Source organism: Anguilla rostrata, chromosome 9 (genome assembly GCF_018555375.3).
Source record: "Anguilla rostrata isolate EN2019 chromosome 9, ASM1855537v3, whole genome shotgun sequence".
Lineage (NCBI taxonomy): Eukaryota > Metazoa > Chordata > Actinopteri > Anguilliformes > Anguillidae > Anguilla > Anguilla rostrata.
The window spans coordinates 44,690,697-44,711,348 of NC_057941.1; the positions used below are offsets into that span (position 1 = coordinate 44,690,697).

The 20,652-nt window shown below is 54.2% G+C and overlaps 1 protein-coding gene across 4 annotated transcripts in view; it reads right to left on the reverse strand.

Annotated features, from left to right (window-relative positions):
- Positions 1-20,652, reverse strand: part of LOC135263901 (syntaxin-1A-like) — a 111,475-nt gene that overhangs the window by 17,320 nt on the left and 73,503 nt on the right. For all 4 annotated transcript variants that reach the window (XM_064352361.1, XM_064352362.1, XM_064352364.1 and 1 more), the window contains one exon: positions 20,488-20,596. In XM_064352361.1, coding sequence (XP_064208431.1) covers positions 20,488-20,596 — 109 coding nt within the window. The remainder of the gene's footprint in view (positions 1-20,487; positions 20,597-20,652) is intronic.

Genomic DNA, 20,652 nt, shown 5'->3' on the forward strand with positions numbered 1-20,652 from the left:
GTGATGCACAGTGTGCCTAATCCTCCGGCTGCCATCACCGCCACCGTGCAGCCACTGCCTCCCGCGTGTCTCCACGGACACCCCGGGGCCTCTTCCACCCTCGTCTTCAGAGCCGCGCCGAAGAACGGCGCTCTTTCCATCAGACGCGCAGGACCGGGTGCCACGAACGAAAAATATTTACTTTGCTCTTTTGTTGAGCGCTGAAGGAGAACAGGCAGCCGGGGATGAGAGGAGTCTGGCAGAGAGCTCGCGCTCCTCTCTGGATCCCCGTAAAGAGTCCAGCTGCACGTCCAAATAATAAAGGGGGGGGGGGCGGGTGTGACGCGCTCGCTCGCTCCCTCAGCCGCCCACCGCCCCGCGATGCCAATCACACGCCTCTCCCGGGGCCGGGGACAAGGGGGGGGGGACGAGGGGGTGAGTCACAGCCGGCCCCAGGAGGGGTAATCAGACCAGTGGACGCAGGCCAGGCCAAGCCCAGGGGACAGAGCGAACGAGCAGAACCACACTGATTAAAACAGCATCGGATCAGCCACTGGGCACCGGGCAGGAGGGCGAGAGAGGGAGAGGGAGAGAGAGAGACAGGGAGGGAGATGGACAGAGAGAAAGAGAGGAGAGAGAGAGAGAGAGAGAGAGAGAGATGGACAGAGGGAAAGAGAGGGAGACAGACAGAGAGAGAGAGAGATTACTTATTTATGAATTTTTTAAATTTTAATATCCTAGTCCACTGTATTAATTTTATGTCTAATGTATCATTGCTAATTGTTTAATTATGAATTTTCAGATAGAGACAGACAATCAGACACAGAGACAGACAATCAGACACAGAGAGAGACAGTCAGACACAGAGAGAGATACAGAGAGAGACAGAGAGAGAGAGACAGTCAGACACAGAGAGATACAGAGAGACAGTCAGACAGAGAGAGAGACACACAGAGAGATACAGAGAGAGAGATAGAGAGAGAGAGAAAGAGAGACAGCACATCGGGCTGGCCGTTAGGGACTGGGATTAGGGTCAGAGGGGTGACAGCGCTCACAGACTGAATACTGATGCAGGATGGCTGCGACATTTCCGTGACACGTCTCCCTCCGTCGCCACCCTGTCACACGTCACGTCATAGCAACAGCAACAGCCGCACGGCCACAGAGGAACGCTCACTCATATCAGAAATGACATTCCCTCCGGAACGTTAAAAAACATACCTGAAGAAATACTTCAGCGGGAGTAAAAACAGTGCTGGTAACGACTTGCCAAACTATAAGCTGTTCTAAAAAGCTTAAAACAGTCTTTTTAGTTTGAATTTCTTTTTATTAAAATGATGAAAACTAGCTATTCTCAGCCAACAAAAGTGTGTAAACTTTCTTGCAGTCACGACCTCAAAGCCTCCTGTATCGTTCGGGATTAAACTAAAGCAGGGTTTAAAAGCCAATCTTAAGTCTGGCAACCCAAGGGGTTACCAAAGCAACCTTTTTCAGGACGACCCCCGGGGTCACGGGGAGGGAGCGTCAGGCGAAGCGGGGCGGCGCTCTGTCGTGACGTGGTGCTCTGTCGTGACGCGGCGCAGAGAAGCGCAGTCCGTTGCGACGGCGGGGGTTAGCGGGGGTTAGCGGCGGCGGCGATCCGCTCCCCGGCGGGAGGCTCGTTTCGTCGGCTCGGCCTGGTTCAATATTGACTCAACTCCGCTCTCATTTCCTGTCTGCCGCACACCTGCAGCGAACCTGGGGGGGGGCGAGGCGGGCTCTCTACGTGACAAATGCGGCACGAACGGCCAGGATGGCACGCCGTCCGCAAGCATGACAACCACCGGCGGCTCCGATCCCCCGGCTGCACCAGCGGAGAGCAGACTTCCTGTCACAAGCGACCGGCTAGTGTTGATCGGTTCTTGTAGACAGGTGAAGACAAGTGAAGGCGGCGGTAACCTAGCGACACCGAGCATTTATGCTTTGACCCCCTAAATGTTATTTAATTGGTCGATGCAAAGTGTCTCCCTCTAAAGATTTCATCTTAATTTTCCAGCACACCCCACCCCCCAACATCCCCCGCCACCCAAGCAAACTTCAAACTCACATCAAGCCGATATTAGATACATCTGTAGGTTGAACATCAAACATAAAAATGCAATAACTGTGGGCTGAAGGTATGTCTGCATCTATGGCAACCTGCTCCAAGGACCAGCCGAGCAGCGAGCAAATGTTATGTTGAATTAAGACACATAAAGGTACTATTTGCAGTACTACTGGAACAACCGTGTGTGCTGGAGAGCAGTCCTGAAATAAGTCGGTAAGAATTCTGTGGAAACATATTTCATCATTAAAGTGAACAGCAGAGTTCTGGAATTCAGACACCGCTGACCTTCCCAAAAGCATTACCAATTAAGAGGCAACACACGCCACGCGACTATCCTACGCCAGCCTCCCGCTTCGCCCCGACCTGCAAACGAACAGCAACTGTGGCCGTGCGGGCATCGCCATGGCGCTCCTAAAAACAATATATATATATATATAAATATTGTATACAAATGTCGCAAAAGTTCAATCCAGCGATGGAGAAGTGTAACAAAAACAAACAACGAGAGAACCTCCCAAACAGACATAGCCCAGGCAACCACTGTGACCTGGGCTCTCGGTCCGAGGTGATCTTGTTCTCAGGAACGTCTGAGGTCAATCTGTGTTCGCACGTTGCTCCACCGCGCGTGTGCTTCGGCTCGGGACCGACAGCACCTCATCCCCGGCGAGCGGAGACGTCTGAGCCCTGAGCGCAGGGGGATCAGGCTGCCGGTGAATGAGAGGACGGCGAGCGGCGTCTGTGAATAATGAGACTCAGACTAATGTCGGGTTAGGCTGCCGTCTTATCCCTTAATAACTTTGGAGATTGGGTTCGGGTGTGTGTGTGTGTGTGTGTAGGTGTGTGTGCATGTGCAGGGGGTGTGTGTGTTAGAAAGGGGGGGGTTGTGTGTGGGTTATGAGGGGTGTGTGTGTTAGAAGGGGGGGGGGGTTGTGTGTGGGTTATGGGGTGTGTGTGTGTGTATGTGTGTGTTAGAAGGGGGGGGTTGTGTGTGGGTTATGGGGTGTGTGTGCATGTGTGTGTGTGCTTGCATGTGAGTGGTGCGTGTGTGTGTATGTGTGTATGTGTGTGTGTGTACACACGAGCGGCGTCTCCTGCGTCAGACGTGGGCAGCTGTGCGGCTGAAGGAGGCAGATGGGCTGGGGGCTGGGGGGAGAGGGAGAGTGTTCAGCCCGCGCCGGGGCTGCAGAGCGTTATTAAACGGGACAGGCCCTAATTAAGTGGGAAAAGCCCGGCGTGGGACGAGAGGATAATAGCACGGACTGAGCGCGTGCAGAGGTGGAAAACCGCACGACATCACCGCCACCACCGCGCTTTAAACAGGCCTCAATTAAGCGCTCTCAGAGCCGCTAGGAAGAAGGAAAAAGGAAGAAAGGAAGAAAAAAAAAAACAAACCCAGGAGTCAACCGAGGGTAAAAGGACGGTAAAATGACGCGGTCGGTTCGGTCGCGGGGCGCGTACGGGGAACGTCCGCGCAGGGAGGCGACCGCCGCTAATCGCCCCGGGCGCCCAATTAATCCGATCGGGGAGGAGGCAAGGAGCGCCACACGTGGGCGCGAACGCGACGTAACGCGACGGAACGGCGTGCCGCTGTCGCCAGGAGAAACGGGAGACGGGTTTCCTCTCCAAATACCGTCGCTGTCGGAAGTTCATCCGCGCGCAATCATTACATTACATTACATTACAGGCATTTAGCAGACACTCTTATCCAGAGCGACGTACAACAAGTGCATTAGTTCAAGGTGCAGAGGTGCAAAAGAAACGCACTAGAGTGAATCGACGCTTTTATTTGCATTTGGAGTTGTGCGTTTTGGTTATCGCTGTTTTCGCGCGCAATTCGTTTATACAGCCGGATATTTGGAAGAAAATTATCCGGATTGCTCCGGGGTGTAGCGCTCTACCTGGGAATCCAAAATGCGGTCAAAGTCACAAACCCAGTTTCTCTAGGTTGAATATTTTGCCCACAAAACCTTTGGACAATAAAAAGAGCCTTAAAAAGGAGGGAGCCAATCATGCAGGCGCAAAAACGGATCTGAGGCGGCAGGAACCAATCAGGGCTCGTCTCCGCCCCTCAGATCATGTCCACAGATCCGTTCCTAACCCCCTTCTTCCTGTCCAGCTCTCAGCCGAACTACGCAAGCTCACCCTGCTCTTCCCGCTACGCGACGCTCTCTGCCGATCCGCCACCTCCTCTCCTCCTCCACCTCCGTCCTCCTCCTCCGCCCACTGCCGGTTTCATCGCCACAGCGACCGCTCCCCGCCCCCGTAGAGTCCGACGACAAACCCGTTCACAGGCCAATCTCAGGGTTTATTACACGGGGGAAAAGCCGCGACGGGAGATCGAGAAAAGAAAAAACCCTGTCTGGGGGAGCGGGCGCCCGGCGCTTTAAGCCGTCGTCGGGGGCGAGACGCGTTTCTGTGTCTCCGGACTCCGCGTCCCTCCCCAGCGGCGAAAGGCTTCACAGTCAGCGGGAGGCCCTGATTGAGTCCTGTTAAAGAGCAGCGCACGGGAGGGGAGGGGGGGGCTGGGGGGGGAGCGGAGCCTCTCCGCTGATGACTGCACTCGGCGGACGCAGATTTGCACTTGACCCTGATCAGTCTCCCGGAGGGGGGGCATTTTAAGAGCGGGGGGAAGCGGGGCCCACCTGTCGGGCATCGCCACGGCCTGCTCAGCTCCAGCTCTTACCTCAGGGAACGCGCAGTCACTACAGCACAGGCCCAGCTGTGCAGCCTATGCAGTTACTACAGCACAGGCCCAGCTGTGCAGCCTATGCAGTTACTACAGCACAGGCCCAGCTGTGCAGCCTATGCAGTTACTACAGCACAGGCCAAGCTGTGCAGCCTACGCAGTTACTACAGCACAGGCCCAGCTGTGCAGCCTATGCAGTTACTACAGCACAGGCCCAGCTGTGCAGCCTATGCAGTTACTACAGCACAGGCCAAGCTGTGCAGCCTACGCAGTTACTACAGCACAGGCCAAGCTGTGCAGTCTATGCAGTTACTACAGCACAGGCCAAGCTGTGCAGCCTACGCAGTTACTACAGCACAGGCCAAGCTGTGCAGCCTATGCAGTTACTAAAGCACAGGCCAAGCTGTGGAGCCTATGCAGTTACTAAAGCACAGGCCAAGCTGTGCAGCCTATGCAGTTACTGCAGCACAGGCCAAGCTGTGCAGCCTATGCAGTTACTACAGCACAGGCCAAACTGTGGAGCCTATGCAGTTACTACAGCACAGGCCAAACTGTGGAGCCTATGCAGTTACTACAGCACAGGCCAAACTGTGGAGCCTACGCAGTTACTAAAGCACAGGCCAAGCTGTGGAGCCTACATCCTCACTGACCCCACACAAACACACACATACAAAAGCATGCGCAGATGCACAAGCGTGCGCATGTACACACACACACAACACACACACACACACTTGCTCATTCACTCACTTTCACACATGCACATGCAGTCACACACAAGTGGTTCAACACACACACAGTTGACCACACACACACACACACACACACACACACAGAAATATGAAATATGAAATATGCATGCGGCAAGCACAGGTGCTCTTTCTTAGTAAAAATTGATCCTGAGATCTCCAGGGATAATCAAGGCCTAACATTCCCCTACAGTGGCCTTCAGTAGAGGGCTTATCCCACAGTCTCATTTTATGCGCTCGAAGGCTGGGTGAAGGTGGGGGGGGTGGGGGGTGGATCTGAGTGTGTTACCAAGATCAATACGAGGCTACCAGGGCGCTATCTGCAGCATGTGTGTTCATGATATGAACCCGATATAACCTCATCTCCAACGTCTGATCACAGTAATTCTTGCCTTATGCATCAGGTGCCAGAGAATGTCTAGATTTGAATAAAAGGGTGTTGGTAGGGCAAGTAGTTGGTGGTCAGTAGTAGTTGGCAGGAGGTGAATGGGGGGGGGGGGGCAGAGACTGTACCGCCGCCCCCCCCCCCTCCCCCAAAAGAGGGAACGAGCTGTGATGGGTTGCCATGGAGACAGCAGCGCAGGGACACTGATTGGAGCGTTCCATATCTCATTTTCACCTCGTTATCATTCATTTCCAAGGGTTTCTTTTTTCCTCTCTCTTACTTCTAGAGGCGTAAACGCTCCTGTCTGCATATAAAAAGATGAATAACAAACCACTTGCAAGGACTCCCCACTCAGCACATTGTTATAGTAAGCAAGCGATCTGCATTTTTAACCAGGCCAACGCTTTCATTTCTGCAGTTTTTCCCCTATTTAACACAAAAGGCACTCAAATAAAAGTTTAATGAGAGATTAGCACGCTGGCATGTTCATGCCATATATTTCTCATTAGACGTTTTAATACCACTTCAAAAATATACTTGATACTTGAAGCTATACTATGCAGGATTTAACCGTGAAAATATAAAATAACCACGTTAAGGCAAATCTACGACAAACTGGCAATCTCCGTCTACACATTTTCGCCTGTATTTGTTATTCTAAAATGTGTTTTGGAGGTTTCTGGGTGTGCCGCTGTCTTCTGTGAGTGTGTGTGTGTGTGTGTGGGGGGGTCGGGGGGGTGTGGTGGGGGGTGGGTTGTGGCTGCAGAGTTAGCTAGGGAAGAAGCTAGACCTTGGAATTGCTTCTCCTCGGTGGCATGAGCTGAAGTTCGCCAAGGGAATTAAAAGTGACACAGAGTTGGCTTGTTTTCTTTCGGACCTTTAAGCAATACTAACAACTGCGTGAAGCGGGCAACAACAAGGACTTTCCCGAGAGTCCTGAAATTTTCAAATTTAAAGTTCCAACGATAAAAATCACCATTACGTCCAACATAATGGAATTAATTAAGCTATAATCGAATCTGCCTTCTTCTTCCCTCACGGTCGCTCGTTTCACAATGCTAACGTTACCTCTAGCCATCTTGTTAGCTACGTTAGCGTGAATGGGTGGGGTTGAAGACTGAGGAGGAGATATCATTGATTGTAAACACAGGCTAAAGAAATCCTACACAGTATGCCTTTAAACTTGCACTGTTGTGGGGGGCGCAATTAGAGGTTAACTTTGCTTGCAGTTTTGTGATCATTTCCAGTTGTTAAAACTCTCACTTTCTATGTATTGCATTGCATTACAGGCATTTAGCAGACGCTCTTATCCAGAGCGACTTACACAACTTTTACACAGCATTTTTACATTGTATCCATTTACACAGCTGGATATATACTGAAGCAATTCCGGTTAAGTACCTTGCTCAAGGGTACAACGGCAGTGTCCTTACCCGGGAATCGAACCTGCGACCTTTCGGTTACAAGCCCAGTTCCTTACCCACTGTGCTACACTCCGTCCACACCTATGTACCAAAGATGTGCACACAGGCTCTACAATGCAGCAGGAGAGCACTTGGCTCTTTCGTCGCAAACAGTTGGAGTCCATGTCATTCTAAGCTGAGCGACAAGTCAAAAACGCGTGTTTACCTAGAAAACCCACCGACACCAGATGTGTAGGCGAGCTGCGTTGGTACTGTAGCTCACTTGATGTAACATCCTCTCTTATGCTTGAGAGAGAGAAAGAAAGAAAGAGAGAAAGAGGCAGAGAGAGAGAGAGCGAGACAGAGACAGAGAGAGGGAGAGCGAGAGACAGAGAGAGACAGAGAGAGAGAGAAAGGCCAGATCATCAATTCACATCCAGTCGCTTATTAAAAGGTAATGAGCAGCTCAGTCCACCGCTGTGCTGGCACTCTGCTTTATTTTGAGCCCAAGCCCAGAGTGGTCTGGGGACACACCGCAGCGGAGGAACTAAAAGATCTGAAGCCATCGCCCTCTGCTCACAACTTCTTACCAACATGTACACTCTCTGTGCCAGAGATATTTCATCATCGCTAGGCTTTCACGGACAAATCAAAAAGCGACTGGCCACTTGACATCGGATACAGTTTGACAATCTCCGTGGCTACGAAGAAAGCACAATAAAGAACCCGGAGGGATAGACTTGCATCGAGCACAGAGAGGCAATTTAACCACCAAACATAAGAGTTACATGGCCACCGTATCAAATCAGCTCTGCATAACCTTCTAAACACTCTGTCCCCACAAACCACGGTGATTATGAAAATGTTACCGCAATGGAAGGTGTGCACAGCTTACTGCTGGTTCTGAAGGGGTCTGTCAAAAGGACAGATTAAACAAGGACACAGAGATATCCCAATCAGCACATACAACTCTTTCATTACTTCCTGCTCACTGATTGGAGGACAGGCCCAACCAAAATTCTCTAGTCGCTGGTCCTCTGGACACTGGTCATCCGCAGAGGATGATGGGAAGTAGCACTCCCTGTGGTTTCTCGGCTCTCCCGGTACGCATCAGAGAGGATAACCGTCATGGCCGCTCGCTGAAACGCGGCTCGGTGGAAAGACCTGTGGTTCTACATCAGCTTGGCAGGGGGGTCAGCATCAGCAGGGTGAGGTCAGCTGTTCAGCTCGCTCATTGGCAGCCTCCCCCACGAGGGCCCATTCTGATAGGCTGGGAAGAGAAAGGGGGAGGGCCATGGCCTGTGGAAGCTCCACCCGAGCCTGCTCTGGCCTGGCCTGTCAGAGCCAGTTAGCGCTCGCTGGCCTACCCGCCCGGCTCTGGAGCTCTACTCAGACCCAGTGTGAACCACCGGACCCGGCTGTGACAAAGGAAATGAGGTCACGGATCCTTCAGATTCACAAGATTCTCTGCTCCTCCTTCGTAAAACAAGACAGTTCTCCTTATTGGACAGAGCTGATCGTCTGATGGGCTTGCTGATCGTCTGATGGGCTTACTGATCTGGGGTGCCCTGGTGGAAAGGGGAGGAGCTCTGAGAGAAGGGGGGAAGAGTGTGTGTGAATGTGTGTGTGAGAGCGTGTGTATGTGTGTCTGCGTGAGTGTGTGGACGGGGGGGGGTGGGGTGGGGGTGCATGTGTGTGTGTGTGTGGTGGGGGTGCAGCATTGGTATAACCTCCCTCAAGCCATTGCAGCCATGCCTTATCTTCTCCTCATTTAATTCAGGGTTGAGTAAATGGGGGGCAATCCAAGATGAGGTGCTGCAGAAATAACTATTCCAAAAATGCACGTTCATTTGAATAAATGTAAATAAATAAATAAACACTAACAAATATTTTTTAAAATGTTTCAATCGTTGTAGCATTTCACATCAGAACACAGAAGCATATTCATGAGGAGAAGAAAAGGTTTGTCTGCCAAAGAGGAAGAGGTAGCAGAGAAAGCCACACAAGAGGCAGAGAAGCTGTTTCATCTTTTCATCCCTTTTCATCCCGTCACCTCAGACAACCTGAGAGGAGGGTGCGAACGAGAGGGAAGGTGAGCATGGGGTGTGTGTGCGTGAGCGTAAGTGTGTGTGTGTGAGTGTGTGTGCGTGAGTGAGTGCGTGAGTGTGGCAGACCTTGTGTGATCGCCTGTCCTGCCGTGACAATAATCCATGCATTGTACAAGCACTGCATGAAATCCGCCTGCACTGTAGTAAACATCACAGTTATACTTGCAGTGCTATCTATCTGATGCTAAATTATATTTCGTTTCAATTCCTGTTCGTCTGAATTGCTTGTTGTTCATCAGGAGGCAAGCAAAGTGGCTGTCAGCTTTACAATTCACTTGCAGTCCCACAAAAGATTGCTAACATGGAGAGCACATCGCACGACTTTAAGTGTTCAACATATCTGGTGCGATTCAGAATGAGAATCAAGAGCATGAAGCAGAAGCGATAGTGGGAAAAACAGGGAAAAATCTAGTTGTTTTGTGCTTTTTTTCCATATAATGTCACGTTAATATGTTCCATTAGGTCTGCCTGGATTCTCGACCAAACAGACCTCTGAGTCAGGAGGTGGATTTGTTCTTTTCCCCCGGCCCGTTTCCTGAAGTCCACACGTGCTAACGTTTTCAATCAGTCTCGTGCGGATTCCTACGCCGTTCGCCCCTCTCCCAGTCTAACGCGCGGATTCCTACGCCGTTCGCCCCTCTCCCAGTCTAACGCGCGGATTCCTACGCCGTTCACCCCTCTCCCAGTCTAACGTGCGGATTCCTACGCCGTTCACCCCTCTCCCAGTCTAACGTGCGGATTCCTACGCTGTTCGCCCCTCTCCCAGTCTAACGTGCGGATTCCTACGCCGTTCACCCCTCTCCCAGTCTAACGCGCGGATTCCTACGCCGTTCACCCCTCTCCCAGTCTGACGTGCGGATTCCTACGCCGTTCACCCCTCTCCCAGTCTAACGCGCGGATTCCTACGCCGTTCGCCCCTCTCCCAGTCTAACGTGCGGATTCCTACGCTGTTCGCCCCTCTCCCAGTCTAACGTGCGGATTCCTACGCCGTTCACCCCTCTCCCAGTCTAACGTGCGGATTCCTACGCCGTTCACCCCTCTCCCAGTCTAACGCGCGGATTCCTACGCCGTTCACCCCTCTCCCAGTCTGACGTGCGGATTCCTACGCTGTTCACCCCTCTCCCAGTCTGACGTGCGGATTCCTACGCTGTTCACCCCTCTCCCAGTCTAACGTGCGGATTCCTACGCCGTTCACCCCTCTCCCAGTCTAACGCGCGGATTCCTACGCCGTTCGCCCCTCTCCCAGTCTAACGTGCGGATTCCTACGCCGTTCGCCCCTCTCCCAGTCTAACGCGCGGATTCCTACGCCGTTCACCCCTCTCCCAGTCTAACGTGCGGATTCCTACGCCGTTCGCCCCTCTCCCAGTCTAACGTGCGGATTCCTACGCCGTTCGCCCCTCTCCCAGTCTAACGCGCGGATTCCTACGCCGTTCACCCCTCTCCCAGTCTAACGTGCGGATTCCTACGCCGTTCGCCCCTCTCCCAGTCTAACGCGCGGATTCCTACGCCGTTCACCCCTCTCCCAGTCTAACGTGCGGATTCCTACGCCGTTCGCCCCTCTCCCAGTCTAACGTGCGGATTCCTACGCCGTTCACCCCTCTCCCAGTCTAACGTGCGGATTCCTACGCCGTTCACCCCTCTCCCAGTCTAACGTGCGGATTCCTACGCTGTTCACCCCTCTCCCAGTCTAACGCGCGGATTCCTACGCTGTTCACCCCTCTCCCAGTCTAACGTGCGGATTCCTACGCCGTTCGCCCCTCTCCCAGTCTAACGTGCGGATTCCTACGCCGTTTGCCCCTCTCCCAGTCTAACGCGCGGATTCCTACGCTGTTCACCCCTCTCCCAGTCTAACGCGCGGATTCCTACGCCGTTCGCCCCTCTCCCAGTCTAACGTGCGGATTCCTACGCCGTTCACCCCTCTCCCAGTCTAACGCGCGGATTCCTACGCCGTTCGCCCCTCTCCCAGTCTAACGTGCGGATTCCTACGCCGTTCGCCCCTCTCCCAGTCTAACGTGCGGATTCCTACGCCGTTCACCCCTCTCCCAGTCTAACGTGCGGATTCCTACGCCGTTCGCCCCTCTCCCAGTCTAACGTGCGGATTCCTACGCCGTTCGCCCTCTCCCAGTCTAACGCGCGGATTCCTACGCCGTTCACCCCTCTCCCAGTCTAACGTGCGGATTCCTACGCCGTTCGCCCCTCTCCCAGTCTAACGGCGGATTCCTACGCCGTTCACCCCTCTCCCAGTCTAACGTGCGGATTCCTACGCCGTTCGCCCCTCTCCCAGTCTAACGTGCGGATTCCTCGCGTTCACCCCTCTCCAGTCTAACGTGCGGATTCCTACGCTTCACCCCTCTCCCAGTCTAACGTGCGGATTCCTACGCTGTTCACCCCTCTCCCAGTCTAACGCGCGGATTCCTACGCTGTTCACCCCTCTCCCAGTCTAACGTGCGGATTCCTACGCCGTTTGCCCCTCTCCCAGTCTAACGTGCGGATTCCTACGCCGTTTGCCCCTCTCCCAGTCTAACGCGCGGATTCCTACGCTGTTCACCCCTCTCCCAGTCTAACGCGTGGATTCCTACGCCGTTCGCCCCTCTCCCAGTCTAACGTGTGGACTCCTACGCTGTTCACCCCTCTCCCAGCCTAACGCGCGGGTTCCTACGCCGTTCGCCCCTCTCCCAGTCTAACGCGCGGATTCCTACGCCGTTCACCCCTCTCCCAGTCTAACGCGCGGATTCCTACGCCGTTCACCCCTCTCCCAGTCTAACGTGCGATTCCTACGCCGTTCGCCCCTCTCCCAGTCTAACGTGCGGATTCCTACGCCGTTCGCCCCTCTCCCAGTCTAACGCGCGGATTCCTACGCCGTTCACCCCTCTCCCAGTCTAACGTGCGGATTCCTACGCCGTTCGCCCCTCTCCCAGTCTAACGCGGATTCCTACGCCGTTCACCCCTCTCCCAGTCTAACGTGCGGATTCCTACGCCGTTCGCCCCTCTCCCAGTCTAACGTGCGGATTCCTACGCCGTTCACCCCTCTCCCAGTCTAACGTGCGGATTCCTACGCCGTTCACCCCTCTCCCAGTCTAACGCGCGGATTCCTACGCTGTTCACCCCTCTCCCAGTCTAACGCGCGGATTCCTACGCTGTTCGCCCCTCTCCCAGTCTAACGCGCGGATTCCTACGCCGTTCGCCCCTCTCCCAGTCTAACGTGCGGATTCCTACGCCGTTTGCCCCTCTCCCAGTCTGACGTGCGGATTCCTACGCCGTTCACCCCTCTCCCAGTCTAACGTGCGGATTCCTACGCTGTTCGCCCCTCTCCCAGTCTAACGTGCGGATTCCTACGCCGTTCGCCCCTCTCCCAGTCTAACGTGCGGATTCCTACGCTGTTCGCCCCTCTCCCAGTCTAACGTGCGGATTCCTACGCCGTTTGCCCCTCTCCCAGTCTAACGTGCGGATTCCTACGCCCTTCGCCCCTCTCCCAGTCTAACGTGCGGATTCCTACGCCGTTCGCCCCTCTCCCTAACCCGCGTTTCCCGCCGAGCAGAGCTGGCTCTGCCGCGCAGATCAAAGGCAGAGGCGCTCTCCACACCGAAGAGATCAGATTTCAGCCAATAACTCATTTAACAATCTCCTGCTGCACGGCCTGATGGAAAAATGACATTGATTAGGGGGCCCCCCCCCCCAGTTTGAGGGGTTTTCCGACAGTCGGAGGCAGTTGGCTCCAGCGCTGGGTGAATATGCTGAGATTTCTGTTTGGAGTGATGCTTAATGGACCTGTTTTTTTCCCAGGCCCTGTGTTTCCGTACCGCACAACCAGACCTGGGTCAAATACGTATTTGTTTTAGACTCATATACTTTTCTGTGCTCCATTGATCTTGCCTGGAGTAATTGAGCCTGCCAAATATGAGAGTATTTCATTGGTTCCAATACACCAGACAAGATCAGTAAAGCGTAGAATAGTATTTGAATCCAAAAACAAATACGTATTTGACCCAGGTCTGCGCACAGCGCCAGCCATGAGCTCAGGACCGACTGCTCGAGACAGACTCGGGAGCCACTGGAGAGACACATGGTGATGGAAATGTGTGTTGTGGGTGTGTGTATGTGGGTGTGGCTGTGTGTGACTAAGAGAATGTGCGAGAGAGAGAGAGAGAGAGAGAGAGACTGTGCATGCTTTTGCACATGTCTGTGTGTGACTAAGTGAGAAAGCTGTGTGTATGCACGTGTGTGTTTGACAGCGTGTGTGCGCGTGTGAGTGTGTGTATGTGTTTATATGCATGTGAGTGAGAGAATGAGTGTGTGCGTTTGTATGCATGTGTGCGTCTGTGTGCATGAAAGTGCACAAGAGAGTGAGTGCGTGTTTGTACGCGTGTGTGCATGTATGTGCGTGTGAGTCTGCGTTTGTGTGTGTGTGTGCCTCTGAGTGCGTGAGCACGTGCATGCACACTTCTCTGGCCAACCCCTTTCCCCACCTCCTCCACCAGAAGCCCAACTCAAACTGTGCTCTCGGTGTGGTGGCTGGCAGGCCGTACCCGAGGACATTTTTCCCCAGCCCAGTTCCAAAGCGAAGGAGCCGGGCTTCTGAGGAGCTGAGACAGGCAGCATACGGGCTCTCTGACGCACAGCGTGCGACTGATTCTCAGAAGGATTCACTTGAAGCTCGGACGCCGCGCTCACGCTTTGGGACTGATTTTGGGCCTGCTGGGGTCGACGGTTCCCACTGTCCTCGACTTGAAGGACGGAACTGCGGGGGGTGAAGGAGGAGGGCGGCGGAGAGCTGGGCTTTTCTGTGTGAAGATTTGTGTATAAGAGCGTGTTTGGCTGTGCATGCACAAGAGGCACCGCTGGAGAAAGAGTTCTGTGTGAGTGTGTGTGTGTATATGTATTTGTATGTGTGCATCTGTGAGTATGTGTGTGTGTGTGTGTTTGTGTGTATGTATGTGCGTGTGTGTGCATGTATTTGTATGTGTGTATCTGTGTGAGTGTGTGTGCATGCATCAGTATGTGTGTGTGAGGCAGGCGAGTCAGGTGGCGCAGGGGAGAGGGGAACAAATGGAGACGTGCAGGAGAGCGCAGGGGGGACAGATGTTGAGGGAGTCGGGGGAGAGGGGCAGGTGAGCGCAGGGGAGACAGATGTTGAGGGAGTCAGGGGAGACGGGCAGGTGAGCGCTAATGGTCCTGGCAGCTGTGTGAGGCGACAGCTCGGCCCGTCTGACTGATGAGGAGGGGCAGACGGCCGGTGCGCTCGGAGGGAACGCAGCACGACGCATCCTGACGATCCTGACGCGCATCTCGACGTCGCCTGCGGCATCCCGCCACACGGCCTGACCGCACATGCAGGGGTTGGACAAATAATTTTGCAAGGCGGGATTCATACGGATTTGCTCGTCGGCACCTTCCTCAACCTCCCCTGGTTACCCTAACCTCTACACACCACTGGATTAACAATATGGAAAAGTAACACTGCAAGTGTACAGGCCATTCAGAAGAGAGCGTTTTCCCAACAACGTATTGTCACTGCTTTTAAATGTCATGTTATGTTTCTTTTATTATAGTGAATAGAACATCACTGCAAATGCCATTATTAAGGTAGAATAAGTACATGGTGCATCTAGCTAGTGTCTGTCTAATGTTATGTGAAACACAATGACAGAAGCAATGGAAATACCCTGGATCCAGAAACGGCAGTTAAAATTAGCAGGCTAGTCTGTGCTGCCAGGCTGAATGGTACCTTTTCATTAGCTAGCAACAAATTATCTCGACAGCTAAACTAACTTTCTCACAGCCACTATTCTGAATAGGAGTTATGAAAGGAGATTTACATTCAGTCACCACCATCATGAACTATCTACTTTTGCATGACCGCATGGATCAGGGGTCTCAAACTCCAGTCCCGGTGGGCCACGGGTCTACGTCAGGTTTTCGTGACTTCCTCTCAATCGGCAGCCAATCCAGGCCTTGGGAACGAGGTGTGCAGACTCTTCAGCCAATCCATGACTTCAATTAAGCACTTAAGAGCAGGAACACATCAAAAACACCAGCAGACGCAACGGTCCTCCAGGATCTGAGTGCGAGGTCCCTGGCAGAGATGTATTTTCTCCCGTTCAGCATCTGCGTATGTGCCATGAATGCGCACAGCCAAACAGACACGCATTTGCATACATTTTCATTCAGCAGACGAACAGCTCGAACGATCTGTTGGCGCGGTGCGAAGCGCACCGTCCCGAAGCAAGGTGATTGGATCGCACATCACACGTCGCTCTCCACTAGCGTCTTCACATTCTTCACAAAAAAAAAAGCCTCATTGGGAATTCATCACCCCGTCTCAGAGAGCGAATTTACACCCCCGTAGGACCCGATTCGCCAGGAGAGGCGGAGAAGTTACCGAGGTGTGCGGCGAGGGTTTAGCCGAAGGGTCCTGCAAATGGGGCCGTTAGGAGGAGGTGGTCCTTATCCCCCCCCCCCCCCACCACGGGCGTGGCTGTGGGGGTTAAACTGGGGAAGGGCTGAAGCAGCACAGCCGTTGGAGGAGAAACCTGGAGAGAACGGACTGTTGGAAAGGCGCTACACAAATAAAGATAAAAACCGGCAAGAGGACATTTATGGGCTAACCAAACCCCACAGTGGGCAGGGCCAGAATGAGCTGTCAATCAATGCATAGCTCGAAACCAACCGAAGGACTTTGCTCTCGAATGAAAAACAAATAAAGGTTCAGATCATATCGGAGTCTCATATCATATCACATAGAGTATTTACGTACGCTGTACCACTGACAGGCACCTTATGAACCTCCCCGTCTCCCAGCAGCCATTGAGCATGCGCGTGTCGATATCTCAGGAGCTGAACGGGGGAGTACTACGGCTCGCACGCAGGCACGGTTCATCACGATGTAATGAGGCCGTCGATACGCGCAGCCCGGGTAAACGAACATTCCGCTAAGGGCTAAATTAGCGGCGCGCGCCCACGGCAACGCAGATCGGATAAATACGGACGTTCAGGCGTCCGATAATCAAGCCGGCGCCCGTGAACAAAAGGGGGTCAGACATTCCATCGACGAGCGATGAGCGATCCCGCGCTGTCCCCGCCCCCTTCTTTTGATTGGGGGAGGGGTTGGCTGGGGGGGCGGGGTTCGGCGGGCTAATGGCAGGCTATTGTGACCGCGCTCTGGCCCGGCGATGCGGCCCCGGGGCTCATGCACACGGCTGGCCGCATCGGAGCAAAAACAACCGGCCGCTAAATAAATAAAGGGGGGGGGGGGTGGGGGAGCGGGGCTGAATGGGAGATGACGAATGAATAGGAGATTGGGGGGGGGGGGGGTGGGGGGTGGAGGAAGGGGGTGTGGGGAGCGTGTGGGAGGTGGAGGAAGGGGGGTGGGGGGGGCGTGAATGGGGAGGTGGAAGGAGGGGAGCGTGTGGGAGTGGGGTGGGGGAGGGGTGGGAGGGGAGGAAGGGGGGTGTGGGGAGCGTGTGGGGAGGTGGAGGAAGGGGGGTGTGGGGAGCGTGTGGGGAGGTGGAGGAAGGGGCGGTGGGGAGGTGTGGGAGGTGGAGGAGGGGTGGACGTGGAGGTGGAGGAGGGGGGTGGGGAGCGTGCGGGGGCTTTAGGGGAGAGTGCACAAAGGCCAGCGCGACCGACGGCTCCCTCGTCCTCGTTCTGGGAAACGCTGCCGTCGACTCGATGGCGGTGCCCCTCGGAGACTTGGCCCTATCGGTCATCAAGCACAGGCTCTTAATCAATCAGCCTACAGCCTACTCCCCCCCCCTCCCCCCTGTGGTTCGGGATGCCCCCCCATCCCCCCTCCCCCCCCCGCTCGAAGCCTGACTCATGCACCACCCCGCGGCCTCGCTGTGAAAGGGGGCAGCTCCAGTCACATTCAGTCCCATTCAGCCCGGCCACAGTGACACTACGTTACAGGTCGGCGACTACGTGGCTCCGCCTCTTCTGAAAGACGATTGGCTGGAGTTCAGCTGTTGCCCAATACGCCAAAAGACTGCGTCCTCAGTCAATTCACATGGGGACACGATGCCCGGAATCAGCATATATACAATATAATATCCTCCTATTATAATAACAGGGAAGGAGATCTTGGAAGGTTGCTACCCGGTGCTATACTGCTTACTGCCATTATATTACGTTATTGTGATGACAGACCTTAGTGTTGCTGCACAGACTTAGATAAGCTGGTAACAGAAGCTTAGAATTCACCGGCAGTTCTAGCTTTATCAATAATGACAGATCTGTAGAGGTTTCCTGTAGTTCACAGCTTTGACCTCTGCTAGTAGTCTAAGAGGCTGGTTTGCGGACGTGGTATTGGGGCAGTGTGTTTGTTCTGAGGGGAGGGTGGTGGAGCTGGGGGGGGGGAGGTGGTGAGAGCACGTTGTCTGGGCTGTAGGTAGTCTGGGAGCAGAGTGGGTTGAAGCGTGTTGTCTGGGCTGTAGGTAGTTTGGGAGCAGGGTGGGTTGAAGCGTGTTGTCTGGGCTGTAGGTAGTTTGGGAGCAGGGTGGGTTGAAGCGTGTTGTCTGGGCTGTAGGTAGTTTGGGAGCAGGGTGGGTTGAAGCGTGTTGTCTGGGCTGTAGGTAGTTTGGGAGCGGGTGGGTTGAAGCGTGTTGTCTGGGCTGTAGGTAGTTCGGGGGGGGGCGGGGCAGGCAGAGAGGGCTGTCCTGTCCTGGCAGGCCTCGGGGCCCTACTTAGACGCGCCGTCCCGCGGAGGGACAGATGGCCGCAGGAAACGAGCTTCGCCGTAGGCACGCCGCCGCCGGGCGGGGACAGCCGGCACGGGGGAGGGAGGGGGCACGTGAAAACAGGCCCGGGGCGGGGAAGACGTGCCCACGGGGCCCGGGGACGCCGCGCGGCCAGATGAGGCCCACAGGTGGCGCTGCTGCGGACGCCTCACACACGCGCGCCTCTCTGACCCCTACCAGACCAGACCAGACCAGACGATACCAGACCCTACAGACATCGGCACCTCCTCAGCTCTGTGTCCCCAGCCCTGACGCTCTCCTCCACTTACCTCTGCATCGGAGCCTTCCGGAAGTTCATTCAGGGACGCGAATCAAATTCAATAATGCGCCGACGGATTTAATTTAGACAACTTTAGCACATTAACTTCATTACCCATGACTGAGGAAACTTGCCTTAGGCTCCTCTCAATAAAAACTTTGCATACAGACACACAAAGTACAGAATCACGTGACTACGCAAATTCAGACAACGACACTGGGGATTTGTTGCCAACAAGAATTATGGAGTTATGAAGCGGAGAAGATGGAAGGAACGTTGTTGGGCTGAGTATCTGGGTCTGAGAAATCTTCCGGGATATGAAGAGCTCTGATCCCAGCTTATCACCATTTCCAAAACTCACAAAACAAGCAAGAGAGACATCTACAGGGCTTCATATTCAGTTAAACTGGATATTACCTTCAGATTAGTTTGCGAGCACACACAGCTGCGGGTGGAAGACCATTTAAGTCTGTCTCTGAAGAGAAGAATTTTCAGAGGAAAAGAATTTTCAACATTTCCTGATTTTGAATTTTAGTTTTTTTTTTTTACAGGCAGTACTACAGACAGTGGCAGCTGGGATTCAGGTTACGTTCTGGGTGGCCAACAGCGAGTGAACTGAGTATTCATCGGCCGAGCCCCCACCTCTGAGTGAGGTTAACTGTAACGGCGTCCCTGTGCAAAAAACCGAACCACAGCGCAGACGCTCACAGTACCCTCTCACCCAGAGCTCAAGCCCGTAAACAGCACACACTCTGCCCCAAAGCACCAAACAGGACCAAACATCAGAGAGATCAGAGCCGAGGAACCGCCAGACTCTGAAGCCCAAGTCCCCCTAGATCTGTCCGCCAAGTGAAGAGCTGCAGTTACGCACACCGGTCACCAGAGGGGGCTCTAACCAGCCGAGGCGCTTACATTCTGCCTCCTGGAGCCCGCGCCCGGCAATGAGCAGCGGGCCAATTTCACAAACGCGGTGCGTCGTGGGGGGGGGGGGCACCAGGAGGGCCCCGCCTCGCTCTCCCGGTGTTCCAGAACGATCCGTGAGGCCGCGGCGAACGGAGAAGCACAATCGCAAAGCTTTCGCGCATCTCTCATCGACCCGTCTCCACCCTGCGCCTCAGCATCCCGGTGAGGGGCCCCCAAGATAAGAGCGGATTCACAGCCGCTGCCAGAGAGGCGGGTAAGGAGAGCAGATCACAGCCGCTGTCAGAGAGGCGGGTAAGGGGAGCAGATCACAGCCGCTGTCAGAGAGGCGGGTAAGGGGAGCAGATCACAGCCGCTGTCAGAGAGGCGGGTAAGGGGAGCAGATCACAGCCGGCGAAGAGAAAGCCGTCTGCAACGCACGCCTGCGACCGTGCTCTGGCAACACAACACCCACGTAACGCTCGCTCGCTGCCGACAAAACACCTGAATGGATTGCGAAGGAGGGAAGAGAGGCACGTTTTCGGCAAAGAAATATATGTGGCAGCCGTATAAGACCATTGCCGTGGCAACACTCAGGGCCCCATGTTCCACCGTCTTCAGTGGGATACCTTGCGGGGATACGGCACACTCACACCGGCCAACCTAATGGCCAAGCTGTCAGTAGGGCTGCATGTCTATCCGCTCATAACCTCACCTGTCAGGCTCCCAACCATTAGGCACAATGCGGTACCAGGCAGTCACTCCAATGTGAAAAAAGTTCTGGAAATGCACTTTACAAATAAACCAATGATCAGACACTCCTTCACACCAGTCGAGATCTGGGTCATCTGGGTCTCCAGATGGAGAAAGAAATTCAAGCCAACCCAACCGCCATGGCAATTATGACGGTGTGCGGTCACAAACTTGCTAGAACCAGTCAAACTGCAGGATTTTTAGTGAACATCTCATAGGCCCAATCCAGACGCCCTGGAGCAGGGGTGTCCAATCTTATCCGGAAAGGGCCGGGGGGGGGGTGCAGGTTTTTGTTTTAGCCCTGCACTAACACAACTGATTCAACTAATTAACTAATCATGGTCTTCAATCAAGACCTTGATAAGCAGAATCAGGTGTCTTAGTGCAGGGCTAGGATGGCCTTTTTTCGGATAAGACTGTCCACCCCCCCCTCCGCTGGGTACTCACTGATCTCCAGCTGCCGCTGGATCCGGCCCTTGCACCGCTCCCGGTAGTCCGACTGCGTGGCGTTGTACTCCGACATCACTTCCACAAACTTGCGGGACAGGGTGGAATGCTGGAGAGGAGAAGAAGGAGAAGGAGAAAGGGAGGGAGGGAGAGAGAGCTAGCTCC